This window comes from Salmo salar, chromosome 12 (assembly GCF_965601325.2).
Source record: "Salmo salar chromosome 12, fSalSal1, whole genome shotgun sequence".
NCBI lineage: Eukaryota > Metazoa > Chordata > Actinopteri > Salmoniformes > Salmonidae > Salmo > Salmo salar.
The window spans coordinates 33,843,319-33,863,357 of NC_138302.1; the positions used below are offsets into that span (position 1 = coordinate 33,843,319).

Consider the following 20,039-nt stretch of genomic DNA (forward strand, 5'->3'; position numbering starts at 1 on the left):
GGTGTGTCAAGCTTGTAGCGTCATACCCAAGACGACTCCAGGCTATAATCGCTGCCAAAGGTGCTTCAACAAAGTACTGAGTAAAGGGTCTGAATACTTATGTAAATGTGATATTTCCATTTTTTTAATGTTTAATACATTTGCAAAAATGTCTAAAAATCAATTTTTTAATAAGGCTGTAACGTAACAAAATGTGGAAAAAGTCAAGGGGTCTGATTACTTCCCGAATGCACTATACCTACCCAGTTCTGTCAGACCTAGGGGCTAGGAGACTACCTTGGGCATCTTGTTTGCGGCGGGTGAGTCCAGGCCCTGGTCCATGCTGATGGGGAGCTCTGGCTCTCTGTACTGGGCCTTGAGCTTGCCGTAGCGCTGACTGCAGTGGCGCAGGCTCTTCCTCTGCCATAGCTGCTGCTTGGTCTCACAGTCCTCACCCACCCCGAACCAACCTGCTGCTTGGGCTGTAACTTGAGCTGTACTCCTAGAGGAGGGCGAGGGAGAGACAGGGTATTAGAAGGGGGAAAGAGGAGAGAAAGGAGGGAGGGAGGGAGTGAGGGAGGGAAAGGAAAGTTGGTGGGAGGAATACAGAAGAAAGAGGGAGAGCGACAGTGAGGTGTAAAAGAGAGAAGGGGGGGAGGAGAGAATGTCCAACATTCCAAACAGTCATAAAAGGAAATCCCTCACTATATGTCCCTCTCCTCTGACCTCCAATGGGGTTTGAGGAGGAGAGAGGATGCGAGGAGTATGCAATTGAGATTCTGCCACTGTCTTTTCTCTCCCTCTCTCTCCCTTCCGTTTCTCTCTCTCTTCTGCCATCTGTTAATCTACAGCCTCTTTCCACCCCGCCCAACCCCATCACATCTTCTCATACACTACCTTCCCTTTCTTTTTGCACTCATCTTCCTCCTTTCTCACCCTCACTGCCCCTGAAATCCTCCTATAACCCCTTTCAGCTTTTACTTCTGCCCTCCATTAGTTTCTTTCTCCCTTTATTTCTTCCCTCTCTCTTCCCACTTCTCCCTCTCTCCACCCCCACTTACTTGCGTATGCTCTGAGACAGGGAGGTCTGTCTGTGGAAGGCTGCCCTCCTGTCCCCAACAGAGTGACCTCCTCCACCACCACCATCAGCACCACTGTCAGACAGAGGACTGGCCTGCTGCTGGCTCTCACTCTTCTTCAGGGACGAACGCAGGGGCTGGACAGAGGGACAGGGGAAAGAGCAGAGGGTCAGTATACCACTAGGCTTACTGAGTATTATCCTAGCTCAGAGGGTCAGTATACAGCTAGGCTTACTGAGTATTATCCTAGCTCAGAGGGTCAGTATACAGCTAGGCTTACTGAGTATTATCCTAGCTCAGAGAGTCAGTATACCGCTAGGCTTACTGAGTATTATCCTAGCTCAGAGGGTCAGTATACCGCTAGGCTTACTGAGTATTATCCTAGCTCAGAGAGTCAGTATACCGCTAGGCTTACTGAGTATTATCCTAGCTCAGAGGGTCAGTATACCGCTAGGCTTACTGAGTATTATCCTAGCTCAGAGGGTCAGTATACCGCTAGGCTTACTGAGTATTATCCTAGCTCAGAGGGTCAGTATACCGCTAGGCTTACTGAGTATTATCCTAGCTCAGAGAGTCAGTATACCAGCTAGGCTTACTGAGTATTATCCTAGCTCAGAGAGTCAGTATACAGCTAGGCTTACTGAGTATTATCCTAGCTCAGAGAGTCAGTATACCGCTAGGCTTACTGAGTATTATCCTAGCTCAGAGAGTCAGTATACCGCTAGGCTTACTGAGTATTATCCTAGCTCAGAGAGTCAGTATACAGCTGGGCTTACTGAGTATTATCCTAGCTCAGAGGGTCAGTATACCGCTAGGCTTACTGAGTATTATCCTAGCTCAGAGAGTCAGTATACCGCTAGGCTTACTGAGTATTATCCTAGCTCAGAGGGTCAGTATACCGCTAGGCTTACTGAGTATTATCCTAGCTCAGAGGGTCAGTATACCGCTAGGCTTACTGAGTATTATCCTAGCTCAGAGGGTCAGTATACCGCTAGGCTTACTGAGTATTATCCTAGCTCAGAGGGTCAGTATACAGCTAGGCTTACTGAGTATTATCCTAGCTCAGAGAGTCAGTATACAGCTAGGCTTACTGAGTATTATCCTAGCTCAGAGAGTCAGTATACAGCTGGGCTTACTGAGTATTATCCTAGCTCAGAGAGTCAGTATACAGCTGGGCTGACTGAGTATTATCCTAGCTCAGAGTCAGTATACCACAGGCCATGGAAGTAAAGGGCACTTGAAATGGATTGGCTGAATATAAATGGAATTCACGCTATCACTGGTATGATACTGGGCTAAATCTTCCCTTGTGGTGTGTGAATAATTGGAAGATCGTGTAAATTATGCGTTGTTGTCAACGGAACATTTGGACAGAAATGCATGTTAAGTGCATGATTGTTTTGTTATGATTCAGTCAACAGCGTTCCATTGACTGTAGTAATTACAACTATCTGGTTTAGCTCAGATCAATCACCTTATTCCAGAACAGATGTCTGAGACTGCAGCAAAATGCATAAATAATTTTTTACAAACATACCAGTGATACTAGGGAAACACCAGAACATCCTCAAGCCTAATATTTTTTCCATTGTAATGTTATTTCATTTTGTATTGCATGTTCTTTCAAAGCCCATTCATGTCTTTAGCGGCGACTTGGCTAACGACTTGTGGAGTCACTGCGGAGTTAATAACGGAGTATTGTGAGAGCCATGTGAGCTGCCTGTGTCAGCCAGCAGGGGGTGTGCTTAGCTAGCCAGCCTGCCACCAGAGGCTCTTTGTTAGGGTAACCCACTGTGTAGTGACAGTGCTCACACACACACACACACACACACACAAATAAATGACACACACACTTGTGTTGTCACACATGCACTCTCCCTCACACTCACCCACCGACCGTCCCCCACACACACCCTCCCTCATCCCTTTCCTACACACCCTCTCTGCAGGCAGACGTCTAACACTGATGACTTTTGACAAGTAATGGTGCAGGGAGTTCTTCATGCGTGATGGAGCAGATTGTTTTGGGCAAAATAATCACTTAATCTGAAGGAGTCTCCCGGGGTGCACCAATCCAGCCAGACGGAGACAGTGAAGAGATGCGAGTTAACCAGGAAAATGGATACATGTACCCAAAAACTAACTAATGTGACTACATTAGACCAGATTAGCTTTCAAATTGCTGTTTGGATTTTGGGGGCAATTTTGTCCAGTTCAGAAAAAATCCTGGCCCTATTTATAAAGCCCAAAATGTAAAGACAGGAATGTTAACAGGGCATATCTCGGCTTTGCTATAGAGTAGCTAGTCGTGAATGACCGTGCAACACTAGGATGAGTGGACTGGGAAGGGGGACTGGTTGGGATATGGCTGGCCCAGTGCCCTTAGACACCAGCAGCTGTCCCAAATGCCAGACTTCCCCCAATGAAATGACATACTGTATACGAAGGCAAGGAAGATAGCATTCTCCTCTATAGTAAAAAGGTTTTCAGTTGGGGGCTGAAACTCCGACTATACTACCAACTGTAAAAGTTTGCTTGCCAATTCTTCCCTTTCCTATTGAAATGGCCTTCATCAGGGCATCAACTGCCATTTCCAAGTACAGACCATGTTTCCATAAAGAGGGGTCAAAATGGAAAGATCAGGTCAAAGGGGTACCTGCTTGACCGTTTCAGCTCCCTCTTCAACCCTCTCCTCTTCCTCTGGGGCAGGGATGGCTATGACCAGACTGGGCGGCTTCTTGCTCTTCAACCGGCTGTCTGATTGGCTGCCGTTAGGAGGCGGCTCCCCCCCTTCCTGTGACGCCATCCTTTCTGAGTTCTGAGGGCAAACGAAAGTCAAATTGATTAATGGCATGTTTGAGATGGAATCTTCAAACTTGCATTTCTGCTTTCTTTCTTCCACCTAAAAGAGATGTGAAACCAGCTGTGACCCTTTCTTCCTCACTCATATCACCTCTATTTCTCAGTAGCCTACAACTTCCACTTTCATTCTGAACATGCTCAAATTTGGTTCCATTTACAAAGACAAGACTGATCTACTCAGACATGTCCTACTGAAAAGACAAACAACACTGACAGGCACTTTGAACCATTCAGCAACTAACTGAAGTAGCTACTTTAACACAAACATATTAGCCAAATGACAAATTCCTAGAGGAACTCCTATCTGCAACAAGGAAGGACACATTCCCCTGCTGAAATAACCTTTCACATGTGTATAGGGAAGGGAAACCACTGGATTTGAATACCACCCTTTTTGTTGAAGCTTTGTTTTCCATGTAAAAGCCTATCAGCTAAACCATAAAAAACACAAAAGTATCCCACCATAGCACACTGGAATGCAGCTCACTCTGACTCCAGCGGTCCCAACACCATAAAACCCAATGCCTGGACATCTCCATCTAATTTTCCTCAGAACTCTACAGATGTAGGCTAAACAATATATACTGAAAGTGTGCATATGGCATGCTACTGTGTCTTAAATACACACGCTATATGTAGACTGGGTCAGTGGGTCAAGCTGGAAAGAAATCCTAATAGATAACTCCGTCACAACAGAGGCACAACCCGAGTCTCATTCCCCAGGTAGCGTTCATTAGACACCAAACAAAAGGAAACGTACTGAAACAGGGAGGGACTACCAGGTTTTGGCCAATAAGAAACGCTCATTCTTGTTCTCTGTTGCAAAGCGTTTAAGCGTTTTCCTTTTCCGTGCCCTAATGAACAAGACCCAGCAATGTGCGGGAATAGGAGCCTGGCCTCGCCCCACTCTTGGGTAACAGTCACTGACCCGCACAATGTAAACAATATCCATATCACTGGGGCCCAGTAGGTCCTGAGAGAGAAACCTGCCTTTTCCGTCACATACATAACAATATCTATTGAAGGAAAACATTGACTGCCTGCCCAAGCAGATATGCATTAGAAAAACAGCAGGTGTTTTTTCCCATGTTAGTTTGATGGGATCCTGGACGAGACCCCATAAATCAGTTACATTAGCAAACCTGTGTGTTCGCAATCCTTCTATGCCATTTAGTAACGTCACACAAAACACTTGTCGGTTTACTAGTACCATCATTCTTATTTGACATGCAATTACTTAAAGGGTTCTTGTGGGATGCTACACTGAATGAGTTAACAATAGGTTTTCTGTAGGGGCTGTGACCTCGTCTGTAGGACGCCAGCCAGTCATTGAGAGAAGCATGGTGGTAGGAGCTTGAATGAATGCACGGTGTCAGGTTCAGTTGAGACTGAGGTGACTGAGACAATAGCTTGTTACTTGGCAGTGCTAATGGGGGTGTAGGCTGAAACATGTCATTCATAGAAAGCTCCCGCTGGGACACTTTTTTTTGTTGAGAAAGAGCGAGAGAAAGAGAGATATCGCTAGCATTAAAATTCTATCTATATATACTCCCCTACGTTTACATACAGTAACACCATACAACAATTATCTCTGAAAGACACCCTGAGTCCCTCATCTTTAAATGAGATGTTACTTAAGGACCACAATGGAAATAAGTCAACTTTTGTGTTTACCCTCGATGATTCTTAAATCAAATGCATCATTTTGTAGGTGGACCTTTAAATGATCAAATAAACTAAAACTTAACTAAAAAGACATTCAATATCAGTACATAGGCCTACCTTCCTTATCTGCTCAAGGCCACAACCATAATCATGCCTTCCTGTCCCCAGCTTCAAGTCTCCATTAGAAATCATCATCAGCCTCTGGACCCACTCAGAGCTCAATTAATCCTCACTCTTCAGGCTTTTTGAATTGTGTCATTGTATATTTCCATAGGCAAGTGCAGGCAAGATGGCAATATTCCTATAGCGGTCTTCTCCCTGGCCATACGTGTCCATTATAGATCTAGTCAAGGTCTTGAAGTCTTGGAGTTGCTATATATCAATAGAAAAAAGGGCTTTGGTGTCAGCGTCAGGAACGGCGGCAGCAGGGAAATCTGACACCAGTCAAGTCAATGGCAATCAAGTCTGTGGCTGTGGGAGCAGAATAGTATGGAGAGTGGTTGGGGGGGATGGGAGAACTCTTATATGTTCCTATGGGACCGGGTCAGACTTATTAAGGAGTGAGTCAGTGTGTTGTTGTTTTGATAGAGTGGAGAAAGAGAGATCAGCCTCATTGTTGACATTGTCTCATTGGGAGTCTCATTCTACATGCATGGGCCAACGGAAATTATAATCTGCTGGGCTGTAATCTGCATACTTGATTGCCTATCTTCAATGTACATCTTTGTGATGTTAATCCTATATCTTCATCCATATCTCAACAATTATAAGTCAATCAATATCAATACCATCCATAACAGATCATGTAGTGTGGAGATGACAGATGAACGGAACCAGAATAGCCAAAACTCAAAGGGCTTCGAAATTGCTCACTGAGATTACGCTGTTGATGACAATGAGGGTTTAGCTCCATCTATTAGGCAGATACCTGTGTGACTGGTAGCATGAACAGTCAATACCTATTCTAAGCCAATAATATAACAATAGCCTGGTTGTCTTGCCAACAGATCCTAGATAGGATAACAATAGGTCAATGACCTGCGATGTGGGTTGGGTTTTCTATAAAATTGTGGCATCATAGTTTTCCCCTCCACAGCCAAAATACATTTCAGATTACCGAGCAACATAGAGGTGATTTTCAGGCAATACTGGAACATTGTGCATCATCATCTTCAGTCCCCCTGGGAAACAACAGCCCCAGGATTATGATTTCCTCACAGGGGGGAACTTTTGTGTTGTTGTACATTCAGATGTTGACTGAACATGTCCCCAATCGTTAGAGAGAGAGTGAAAAACATAGTAGCTACTAGCTGGTGGAATAAGGGTATGTTTCCATGATCAATAATGAACATTTCTGATAATTATTAACTTAGTCCAGAGCCCGGAGTCTAACTCACACGGTAGTCTGGGAACAGCAGACGTGACAACACAGCCCATTTCTTCCACACTAACTCCCAGCACACGGAGCACAGTACTGTAGATTGTTAGTTCCCAGTCTCTCACTCTCTCTCTGCCACTCAAATATCCTAAGTGCGTGGGAACTCAAACACAGCGTCACAGTAGTCTTGGAAGAGAAACTGTGACAACACAGCTCATGATGATATACATCGAGTGTACAAAACATTAAGAATACCTTCATAATATTGAGTTGCACCCCCACCCCTTTAGTCCTCAGAACAGCCTCAATTCATCGGGGCATGGACACCACAAGGATGCCGACCCATGTTAACTCCAATACTTCCCACAGTTGGGTGGTGGACCATTCTTGATACACACGGAAACTGTTGATCGTGAAAAACTCAGCAGCGTTGCTGTTCTTGGCACAAACCGGTGCGCCTGGCACCTACTACCATACCCCGCTAGAAATCTTTGTATTTCCCATTCACCCTCTGAATGACACATACACAATCCATGTCTCAAAGCTTTAAAATCATTTTTGGACCTGTTTCCTCCCCTTCATCTACACTGACTAAAGTGTATTTAACAAGTGACATCAATAAAGGATCATCGCTTTCACCTCGTCAGTCGGTCATGGAAAGAGCAGGTGTTCTTAATGTTTTGTACACACTAATTCCAAGTCCCAACCCAGTCACACATCCCAGTAGTGAGTCACAAACGTGTAGTGACATACCCAGGGTGACAACCATAGTGCTCCCGTCACATGACTTATATATCACTAGCTCCCACACTCCGTCTCTCTCTCTCTCCACCCGCTCTCTCTGTGTACTTCAAGCCATTCAAGAAATCTAAACTATCTGTCCACTTCTTTACATTGGGGCCAGTGTTGAGAGTGGGGCTCTTGAAGATGTCATGACTGCGAGCAGGGTCCTTTTCATTGGGACACATACCGGAATACATTTAGCAACTGAAAACTAAAATGACAAGCACCAGGTAGTCCCTCCCTGTTTCAGTCTGGTTTCTTTTGTTTGGCGCCTACTGAACATGACCCTGGCCTTAAGTCATTAGCGTCAATGCTTCATTTCCATACTTGGTGTTTGGTGCCACTGTGTGTTCCTGTACAAGTGTGTGCGAGTGTGTGTCCTCTGTGAAAGTGCGTTACTGTCACCATGCCCCTATAGCCCACAGAGTGCTGCTGTTGCATGTTAGCGTGACACCAAGCACAACTGCCAGCTCACACCATAGCCCTGGACACAGGCAGACAGGAATGTGCTGGTTCAGAAATGTCTAGGTTTGGTTGCCCCTGGTGATAGCTAGTTACAGTTAGAAGTGGTAATGGCCTAGAGCCCAGTTCCCAAATATAGACAAAGGCAGTCGGTGTCATGTTTCACTTTCTGTCATAGGCTTCAATGTTGAACATGTCAGCCCAAGTACAGTACAGTACAGCCTGGGTGAGTTTAGCTACAGTACCAGTCAAAAGTTGACACACCTACTCATTCCAGGGTTTTTCTTTATTTGTACTATTTTCTACATTGTTGAAAAATAGCGAAGACATCAAAACTATGAAATAACACACATGGAATCATGTAGTATCCAAAAAAAACTGTCAAAATATATTTTAGATTCTTCCAAGTAGCCACTCTTTGCCTTGAAAACAACTTTGCAAACTCTTTGCATTCTCTCAACCAGCTTCATGAGGTAGTCACCTGGAATGCATTTCAATTAACAGGTGTGCCCTGTTAAAAGTTCATTTGTGGAATTTCTGTCCTTCTTAATCAGTTTCAGCCAATCAGTTGTGTTGTGACAAGATAGGGATATCTTCTGTATACCACCTCTATTTGGTAAAATAACAAGTCCAAATTATGGCAAGAACAGGTCAAATAAGCAAAGAGAAACAACAGTCCATCATTACTTTAAGCCATGAAGGTCAGTCACTGCTGAACATTTCAAGAACTTTGGAAGTTTCTTCAAGTGCAGTTGCAAAAACCATCAAGCACTATGATGAAACAGGTCTCATGAGGACAGCCACAGGAAAGGAAGACCAAGAGTTACCCAGAGTTACCAGCCTCAGATTCCAACCCAAATAAATGCTTCACAGAGCTCAAGTAACAGACATCTCAACATCAACTGTTCAGAGGAGACTGCTGGAATCAGGCCTTCATGGTCGAATTGCTGCAAAGAAACCACTACTAAAGGACACCAATAAGAAGAAGAGATTTGCTTGGGCCAAGAAACACAAGCAATGGACATTAGACCGGTGGAAATCTGTCCTTTGCTCTGATGAGTCCAAATGTGAGATTTTTGGCTCCAACCGCCGTGTCTTTGTGAGACGCAGTGTAGGTGAACGGATGATCTCAGCATGTGTGGTTCCCACCGTGAAACATGGAGAAGGAGGTGTGGAGGTGTGATGGTGCTTTGCTGGTGACACTGTCAGTGATTTATTTAGAATTCAAGGCACACTTAACCAGCATGGCTACCACAGCATTCTGCAGCGATACACCATCTCATCTGGTTTACACTTAGTGGGACTATCATTTGTTTTTCAACAGAACAATGACCCAAAACACACCTCCAGGCTGTGTAAGGGCTATTTGACCAAGGAGGAGAGTGATGGTGCTGCATCAGATGACCTGGCCTCCACAATCACCCCACATCAACCCAATTGAGGTGGTTTGGGATGAGTTGGACTGCAGAGTGAAGGAAAAGCAGCCAACAAGTGCTCAGCAACTCCTTCAAAACTGTTGGAAAAATATTCCTCATTAAGCTGGTTGAGAGAATGCCAAGAGTGTGCAAAGCTGTCATCAAGGCAAAGGGTGGCCACTTCGAAGAATCTCAAATATAAAATATATTTTGATTTAACACTTTTTTGGTTACTACATTATTCAATATGTGTTATTTCATCGTTTTGAGGTCTTCACTATTATTCTACCATGTAGAAATTTGTAAAAAATAAAGAAAAACCCTTGAATGAGTAAGTGTGTCCAAACCTTTGACTGGCACTGTACATGGCTACATGCTTTAGTGCGTTAACTGCCAATTAACCTTCCTTTGTGTTCTACGCTAAGACTCTCTAAGACTAGATACCTATGCAGAAGTTTCACTTGTTGCTGTGAAATACATGACAACATCCACTGAAGAATATACTGTAGCTTCAATGGTATCTTGTGCAGAGCTGTACAGTACAGATGCTAAGCATTCTCAGCTGTACAACGCATCCAATATTCTACATCACTGCTTCAATGTGAACACGAACTCCTGACACACACAATGTATACATTTCAAAGTGCACAGCTGTTTCAAACAAATGACATAAATGAAACCAGTTAAATACTGTATCACCACATATTTTCTCAATTGACATAATTGTCACACATTTGGAGCTGTGGAACAGTATTCACACTGACTGCTCGACTCGCCTCCAGAAATGGGCGTTGCCTGACGATCCGTGTCTGTTATCTCCAACCACCCGCAGCAGGGTGAAAGAGTAGCCGTCCTTCAGACGACTGCCTCATCCCCACATCCTGTGACCAGCAACATCTCGACCACCCTGATTAACGCAACCTGAAAGAGCATTTCAACCACAAGTCAGAACATAAACAATAAACGTCCTCTCACTGTAAACCGCGTTTATTTTCAGCAAACTTACCATGTGTAAATATTTGTATGAACATAAGATTCAACAACTGAGACAAACTGAACAAGTTCCATAGACATGTGACTAACAGAAATTGAATAATGTGTCCCTGAACAAAGGGGGGGGGGGGGGTCAAAATCAAAAGTAAGATCCTGGACATTTTTGGGGGGGAATGGCCCTAGCCCTCGCCCTCCGATTCAACAGGTCCCAGACGTGCTCAATGGGATTGAGATCCGGGCTCTTTACTGGCCATGGCAGAACACTGACATTCCTGTCTTGCAGGAAATCACACACAGAACGAGCAGTATGGCTGGTGGCATTGTCATGCTGTCGGGTCATGTCAAGATGAGCCTGCAGGAAGGGTACCACATGAGGGAGGAGGGTGTCTTCCCTGTAACGCACAATGTTGAGATTGCCTGCAATGACAACAAGCTCAGTCCGATGATGCTGTGACACACAGCCCCAGACCACGACGGACCCTCCACCTCCAAATCGATCCCGCTCCAGAGTACAGGCCTCGGTGTAATGCTCATTCCTTCGACGATAAACACGAATCCGACCATCACCCCTGGTGAGACAAAACCGCGACTCGTCAGAGAAGAGCACTTTTTGCCAGTCCTGTCTGGTCCAGCGACGGTGGGTTTGTGCCCATAGGCGACGTTGTTGCCGGTGATGTCTGGTGAGGACCTGCCTTACAACAGGCCTACAAGCCCTCAGTCCAGCCTGTTACACGTGGTCTGCCACTGCGAGGATGATCAGCTGTCCGTCGTGTCTCCCTGTAGCTCTGTCTTAAGACGTCTCACAGTATGGACATTGCAATTTATTGCCCTGGCCACATCTGCAGTCCTCATGCCTCCTTGCAGCATGCCTAAGGCATGTTCGCGCAGATGAGCAGGGACCCTGGGCATCTTTCTTTTTGGTGTTTTTCAAAGTCAGTAGAAAGGCCTCTTTAGTGTCCTAAGTTTTCAGAACTGTGACCTTAATTGCCTACCGTCTGTAAGCTGTTAGTGTCTTAACGACCGTTCCACAGGTGCATGTTTATTAATTGTTTATGTTTCATTGAACAAGCATGGGAAACAGTGTTTAAACCCTTTACAATGAAGATCTGGGAAGTTATTTGTATGTTTACGAATTATCTTTGATAGACAGGGTCCTGAAAAAGGGACGTTTCTTTTTTTTTTTTGCTGAGTTTAGTAGATAAATACCCACCAAGAACTTTGAGAGACTTGCGAGAGACTCGAGATCTTGACAAATGTCAGACTTCAATAGATTTCAAAAGGACTTGTGTGAATTGTGCAATATGTCAATAGCATTCAAGATGTAACGTGCATGTGCATGGATGAACGAGCAAAAACAGTCATCTCTTCATACCAGGGGGTGAATCAATCGAATTGTAACTGCAGAATGCGTCGATACATCAGTGTAACAACTGAAATCACCCCTTACTCTTGTCTACCTAAACACAATGTGTGTGATAATGACTAGAGGTCGACTGATTAATCGGCATAGCCGATTAATTTAGGGACGATTTCATTACAAATCGGTAATCGGCCTTTTTGGACGCCGATTATGGCCGACTACATTGCAATCATCGAGGATACTGCGTGGTAGGCTGACCACCTGTTACGCGAGTGCAGCATCAAAAGGACCTTGTGGCTGCAAGGAGCCAAGGTAAGTTGCTAGCTAGCATTAAACTTATCTTATAAAAAACAATCAATCTTCACTAGTTAACTACACATGGTTGATGATATTACTAGTTTAATTAGCTTGTTCTGCGTTGCATATAATCAAAGCCTGTTAATGTATCATCGAATCACAGCCTACTTCAACTTCGCCAAACGGGTGATGATTTAACAAAAGAACATTTGCAAAAAAGCACAATCGTTGCACAAATGTAGCAAATCATAAATATCAATGCCTTTCTTAAAATCAATACACAGAAGTATATTTTTTTAAACCTGCATATTCAGTTAAAAGAAATGCATGTTAGCAGGCAATATTAACTAGAGAAATTGTGTCACTTCTCTTGGGTTCATTGCAAGCAGAGTCAGGGTATATTAAGCAGTTTGGGCCGCCTGACTCGTTGCGAATTGTGTGAAGACCATTTCTTCCTAAGAAAGACCATAACTAAGTTGCCAGAATTTTACATAATTATGACATAACATTGAAAGTTGTGCAATGTAACAGCAATATTTAGACTTAGGGATGCCATCCGTCAGATAAAATACGTAACGGTTCCATATTTCACTGAAAGAATAAACGTTTTGTTTTCGAAATTATAGTTTCCGGATTTGACCATATTAATGACCAACGGCTCGTATTTCTGTGTGTTTATTAAAATTATTTCTATGATTTGATATTTGACAGAGCAGTCTGACTGAGCGGTGGTAGGCAGCAGCACGCTCGTAAGCATTCATTCAAACAGCACTTTACTGAGTTTGCCAGCAGCTCTTAGCAATGCTTGAGGCACAGCGCTGTTTATGACTTCAAACCTATCAACTCCTGAGATTAGGCTGGCAATACTAAAATGCCTATAAGAACATCCAATAGTCAAAGGTATATGAAATACAAACGGTATAGAGAGAGAAATAGTCGACGCGTCATAATTCCTATAATAACTACAACCTAAAACTTCTTAACTGGGAGTATTGAAGTGTCATATTAAAAGGAACCACCAGCTTTCATATGTTCTGAGCAAGGAATTTAAACGTTAGCTTTTTTACATGGCACATATTTCACTTTTACTTTCTTCTCCAACACTGTGTTTTTGTATTATGTAAACCAAATTGAACATGTTTCATTATTTATTTGAGACTAAATTGATTTTATTGATGTATTATATTAAGTTAAAATAAAAATGTTCATTGTTCATTCAGTATTGTGGTAATTGTCATTATTACACACACACACACTTTTTTTTTTTTTTTTTTTAAATCACCCAATTAATCGGTATCAACTTTTGGTCATCTGAACTCAAAGCTATGAGACACTCTTTGTCAATATGAGCAATTGAAAGCTTCTCAGAGAAACTAGAGAATTCTTGTGAGCGATTCGTCACAGTATTCTTGGTTTGTGTTCTAATGTAGCTGGAGGGGAAATGTGTATTCCATAACAACCCGAATCTGCACTTCCCAGAGCATGCATGCAGGTCCAAACATGCATGGCAGAAAGCTTACCACAAGTATCACAACTCCAACACCCCTACCGAGACCCCTAGCTGCCTTCAAGGGCCGTGAATGTCTTGAATACAGACACCAAACTCAACAGGGCTACCTTTCAAACTAGATCCAACATGGACGGTGCTGATATTTTCCAGTTACACGGCATGTCATGCTTTTTGGCTTGTCGTGGGTGTAACCGCATTAGAGAGCAGTACAGCACAAGAAGGAAGTCAGCCAGCTAGACAGCCAGCCTCCAGCCTGTGGAATGAATCTATGGCTCACTCAGAGGATGAGAGCGATCTGAAGAAGACACAGCGGGATACTCTGAATCTGTGACACACATTCCACCAATATTCGCAGACATGTAAGTCAGATCCCTTCCTGGATCAGCACGCATCGATTAGAAAATGGATGAAGCTTTGAATTTCCGATGCTCTGATGTTTATGAGAATCAAAGTTAATATGTCGAAGTGACACTAACAGAGCAGCCTTGCGTCCTTTCAGGTTGAGGTTTAGGTCCTTTTCCTGTGTCGTGTCGAAGCAAAGGTTGATGTGTCAGACAGTATGGAAGCTGAATTTACATAAATTGGCATTACCATGACGTAGCAGGAAAAAAAATCCCAATGAGCCCACAGATACAACTGGAAAGAGGCGTGTCACTAGGAGAGACTCAAGGCTCTGCTTTCTGGCAGGCATGTTGTGGCACAATAGCTGAGAACTGGAGCTGAAATCAAGAAGGGGCAGGGGGATTGCAAGCATGACTCAATAGAATCCAGGGGGAGGAAAGACAGAGTGGACGACTGTAGGCCTGAATGGTCATTATCCAGTTTCCATCCAACCATTTCATGCGGATGAATTACCTGACACATGGGAAAAAAAGTCATAACCGGGGTGACGGAAACAGGAAATGGCAGGACAATTTTATAAATGTCGACAAACAATTTGTTCGTTCGACATGGTCTAGGATCTTTTTGTGTCTGTAAAATGTATTATGCTAGCAATGGCTGTGGAAACACCTTCATGATCAAATATTATATAAATTACAAGGTAGGGGTGGTATACAGAAGATAGTCCTATTTGGTAAAAGACCAAGTCCAAACAATGGCAAGAACAGCTCAAATAAGCAGAGAGAAATGACAGGCCATCATTACTTTAAGACATGAAGGTCAGTCAATCCGGAATATTTCAAGAACATTCAAAGTTTCTTCAAGTGCAGTCGCAAAAACCATCAAGCGCTATGATGAAACTGGCTCTCATGTGGACTGCCACAGGAAAGGAAGACACAGAGTTACCTCTGCTACAGAGGATAAATTCATTAGATAGTTACCGGCCTCAGAAATTGCAGCTCAAATAAATGCTTCGCAGAGCTCAAGTGACAGACACATCTCAACATCAACTGTTCAGAGGAGACTGTGTGAATCAGGCCTTCATGGATGAATTGCTGCAAAGAAACCACTACTAAAGGACACCAATAATAAGAAAGAGACTTGCTTGGGCCAAGAAACACAAGCAATGGACATTAGACCGGTGAAAATCTGTCCTTTGGTTTGATGAGTCCAAATGTGAGATTTTTAGTTCCAACCGCCATGTCTTTGTGAGACGCAGAGTAGGTGAACGGATGATCTCAGCATGTGTGGTTCCCACCGTGAAGCATGGAGGAGGAGGTGTGATGGTGCTTTGCTGGTGACACTGCCAGTGATTTATTTAGAATTCAAGGCACACTTAACCAGCATGGCTACCAGAGCATTCTGCAGCGATACGCCATCCCATCTGGTTTGCTCTTAGTGGGACTATCATATGCTTATCAACAGGACAATGACCCAAAACACATCTCCAGGCTGCGTAAGGGCTATTTGACCAAGGAGAGTGATGGAGTAGTGCATCAGAAGACTTGGCCTCCACAATCACCCGACCTCGACCAAATTGAGATGGTTTGGGATGAGTGAAGGAAAGGCAGCCAACAAGTGCTCAGCATATGTGGGAACTCCTTCAAGACTGTTGGAAAAGCATTCCTCATGAAGCTGGTTGAGAGAGGCTGCTGCCTATATACATAGACTTGAAATCACTGGCCACTCTATACCGCTCGTCCATATATTTATATATTCTTAATTACATTCTTTGATTTGTGTATATGTTGTAAAATTTGTTGATATTACTTGTTAGATATTACTGCACTGTCAGAGATAGAAATACAAGCATTTGAGAATGCCAAGAGTGTGCAAAGCTGTCATCAAGGCAAAGGGTGGCTACTTTGAAGAATATAAAATATATTTTGATTTGTTTAACACTTTTTTGGTTACCACATGATTCCATATGTGTTATTTCATAGTTTTGATGTCTTCACTATTATTCTACAATGTAGAAAATAGTCAAAATAAAGAAAAATCCTTCAATGAGTAGTATTTAGACACTTTTACCTTTTCCACATTTTGTTCCAACATTCTAAAATGGATTAAATAGTGTTTTTCCCTAATTAAGCTACACACAATACCCCATAATGATAAAGCAAAGAGAGGTTTTTAGAATTTATTAAAAAGAAGAAACTGAAAAATCACAATTACATAAGTATTCAGACCCTTTACTCAGTATTTTGTGGAAGCAACTTTGGCAGCGTATAGCCTTGAGTCTTCTTGGGTATGACCCTAACAGCTTGGCACACCTGTGTTTGGGGAGTTTCTCCCATTCTTCTCTGCAGATCCTCTCAGCTCTGTCAGTTTGGATGGGAGCGTCACTGCACTGCTACTGGTCTCTCCAGAGATGTTTGATCAGGTTCAAGTTCGGGCTCTGGCTGGGTCACGCGAGGACTTGTCCCAAAGCCACTCCTGCGCTGTCTTGGCTGTGTGCTTAGGGTCGTTGTCCTGTTGGAAGGTGAACCTTTACCCCAGTCCGAGGTCCTAAGCTCTCTGGAGCAGGTTTTCATCAAAGATCTCTCTGTTCTTTACTCTGTTCTTTGCCTCAATCCTGACTAGTCTCCCAGTCCCCGCCGCTGAAAAACATCCCCACAGCATGATACTGCCACCACCATGCTTCACCGTAGGGATGGTGCCAGGTTTCTTCCAGACGAAACGCTTGGCATTCAGGCCAAAGAGTTCAATCTTGGTTTCATCAGACCAGAGAATCTTGTTTCTCATGGTCTGAGAGGCTTTAGGTGCCTTTTGGCAAACTCAAAGTGGGCTGACATGTGCCTTTTACTGAGGAGTGATTGGCCTGATTAGTGGAGTGCTGCAGAGATGGTAGTCCTTCTGGGAGGTTCTCCCATCTTCACAGATGAACCCTGGAGCTCTGTCAGATTCACCATTGGGTTCCTGGTCACCTCCCTGTCCAAGGCCCTTCTCCCCCGCTCAGTTTGGCCGGCCAGCCAGCTCTTGGAAGAGTCTTGGTGGTTCCAAAGTTCTTCCATTTAAGAATGATGGAGGCCACTGTGTTCTTGGGGACCTTCGATGCTGCAAAAAAAATTTGGTACCCTTCCCCAGATCTGTGCCTCAACACAATCTTGTCTCGGAGCTCTACAGACAATTCATTCAACCTCATGGCTTGGTTTTTGCTCTGACATGCACTGTCAACTGTGTGACCTTATATAGACAGGTGTGTGCCTTTCCAAATCATGTCCAATCAATTGAATTTACCACAGGTGAACTCCAATCAAGTTGTAGAAACATCAAGGATGATCAATGAAACAGGATGCACCTGATCTCAATTTTGAGTCTCATAGCAAAGGGTCTGAATACTTATGTAAATAAGGTATTTATGTTTTTTTAATACATTTGCAAAAGTTTCTAAAAACCTGTTTTTGCTTTGTCATTATGGGGTATTGTGTGTAGATTGTCCTCATCAATGTTTTATTTAATCAATTTCAGAATAAGACTAACATAACAAAATGTGGAAAAAGTCAAGGGGTCTGCATACTTTCCGAATGCTCTGTATTTAAATAACCATCATATCGAAGTAAACTTGGAATTACACAATAATATGTTGTGTGGTCCTCCCACTACGACTCGGGAAAGCACGCAGTTTATTAGGCTACCGATTAAATACTGTAAATTACTGAACTTCACAGGGTGGTGAAAGTGCACGGTGATGAGCTCGATGCTCCTTTTAAATAAATATCAACGGTCTTATTTTGATGACAAGATGATCGATGCTTGGCTGCCGTTTAACAGATAAAAATGATCTTGCTCTTATCCATAATAATCTCATCATGTAGGTAGCCTACCTGCACTGTATGTGCAAGCTGTTGGCTAGAGCACACATGCCAAGACCAGAGTGGGCACATTTGCAACAGAACGCAACAGTTTGTGACAAAACCATCAGTAGAGTCAAATATGCGATGGTCTTTTTATTTCAGCACATGGGAATAAGTCCGTTTGATGGAAACATCTCTGGTGGGAAAACAAGCATATTTTTATGCAGATTTTAGAATATTTGCATTAAAATCTGTCACCAATTGGATGAAAACCTAGCTATTGTAAATGTTTGCTCATCTGGAAGACCAACCTTGTTTTTGATTCCCAGTCCAGTCAAACATGACCATTTTACTTTTTCTGTTTTCCTACTGTGTCAACCTGCAACCTTGGCATTTGCATAGGTTCCACTTCGCTCTACTAGCCTTGTTATCTTGACAGCAGGTGCACTGTGGCGTCACAGAACTTACAGTTCAAGACTACTGATGCAGCTGTTGTGGGTGTGGTTGCTTACCCACATTCTATTCTTTGTTCCCAGTGAAATGCACTGCAGTAGCATAATTCAAAGGAAGAGATCTGTAAGGTTGCATTGTTTGAAACCTGAATGAATAAAAGAGCACTAATGATACAAACATTTCAAAGAAAGCCTGCCTTACTGGGGAATGGATTGTATATTGTAGACCTATCTTGAAGTACTTATCTGCAGATTTCTACCAGTTTCTCAGCCCTTCAACAATGGTTGTTATAAACTAATAGTATACCAATCATTTCAGACTGGATCAAAATTATATTTTAGCCTTTACATAAAGATATAATACTCATATCACACATTACTTTCTCACTATTTAACCCTATAAAGAAATGTTAACTCGTGTACATTAATCTAACAGTTCAGTCAATGACTGTGGCAAACATCTATCAAACGGCATGTTTGCGTATTCATATCATAACTTCGGCAACAAGTAAATTATGTAGCAACTATTTCACAATGTTGACCTGCGTACTTACAGTGAGAGCCTGAATAATTGAGCAACTTGTTGCCAAGTCCAGCACAGAGTGGGTTTGAACAACTAGCATACACTACTAGGCTACATGTACATGAACTAAAGCTTTGTGACATTTCATGTATCCATTATTATTATTATTTTTTTTTTTTAAACAGGTCAACAAAATTCTTTCCTTTCCGAATAAACAAAAAAAAACGATAATGTATCCTGTCCTGTCCTGTCAACAAACCGAACACTCCCACATTTTCTGGGAAAATGGGAGACCAACGGGAATTCTAACGTGAGGCCAGTTAGCGGGCGTTTTAACGAAGTTGAACGAAGGTTGTGTGAAAATGGAATTGACACATTTTACTTCAGTGAATTATTTTTCCCGGGCAGCGCAACAATGGAATATGAATACGCAAGTTGTCACATTTTAACCGCGCGCGGGCCATGATGTCGTTTGCGGTCCTTTTGAGATTTCCAATGTTGAAATAGTTAAATTACTTTATAATTCATTTGAATGTGACTTCCTCACGCCTACACTTCTATTGTTCTCGCTGTCTGAAACTCCGATAAGAGGACTGGATAAACCACACATTGTGCTCACATTCGATCATAAACACATTTTGAAAAAACGATTAAATATTGCAAGAGAAAATAGGATACTCACCTTTATGGAAAAATATATACGTTACTTTCATCAGTGTTGCTCAGAATAAAATAGGAGTTATGTTCCTACATTTTATAGAATGTAGCACCAACGTGTTACTTTCCTTCTCTCCAAATATCCTGATTTCGACGAAGGTGGGCGGAGTTAATACTAGACAGGCTCGAACCAATCTGATAAATGACAGATACACATAGAAGTTAAGAATGGGTTTGTAATAATATTAATAAAGTTCAGTTATGTCCGCAGTTGATGGACTTGTAATAGTTTTGTATATTTTGGTTATGTTTGCATGATTGTTGTTTGTGAAAGGGAATATTTATAACTTGATAATATTGCTCTTTGAGTCCCGAAGCTTGACACGCCTACCACAATGTCCCTGAATGACGACGCAATGAGGGGGACATGAGACTTTCCCAGCAAA

The 20,039-nt window shown here is 42.9% G+C and overlaps 1 protein-coding gene across 3 annotated transcripts in view; it reads right to left on the bottom strand.

Moving 5' to 3' along the window:
• The window catches only part of LOC106564910 (inactive rhomboid protein 2), a 36,320-nt gene extending 16,552 nt beyond the window's left edge, over nt 1-19,768 (bottom strand). For 2 of the 3 annotated variants that reach the window (XM_082958870.1, XM_082958868.1), the window contains exons 1-5: nt 19,619-19,768; nt 10,400-10,544; nt 3,715-3,876; nt 1,041-1,195; nt 277-481 (exon numbers count right to left, since the gene is read on the bottom strand). In XM_082958870.1, coding sequence (XP_082814996.1) covers nt 277-481; nt 1,041-1,195; nt 3,715-3,864 — 510 coding nt within the window. In that variant the 5' untranslated portion in view covers nt 3,865-3,876; nt 10,400-10,544; nt 19,619-19,768. The remainder of the gene's footprint in view (nt 1-276; nt 482-1,040; nt 1,196-3,714; nt 3,877-10,399; nt 10,545-19,618) is intronic. The other variant, XM_082958869.1, reaches the window with a different exon arrangement.
• Nucleotides 19,769-20,039: the final 271 nt, after the last annotated feature.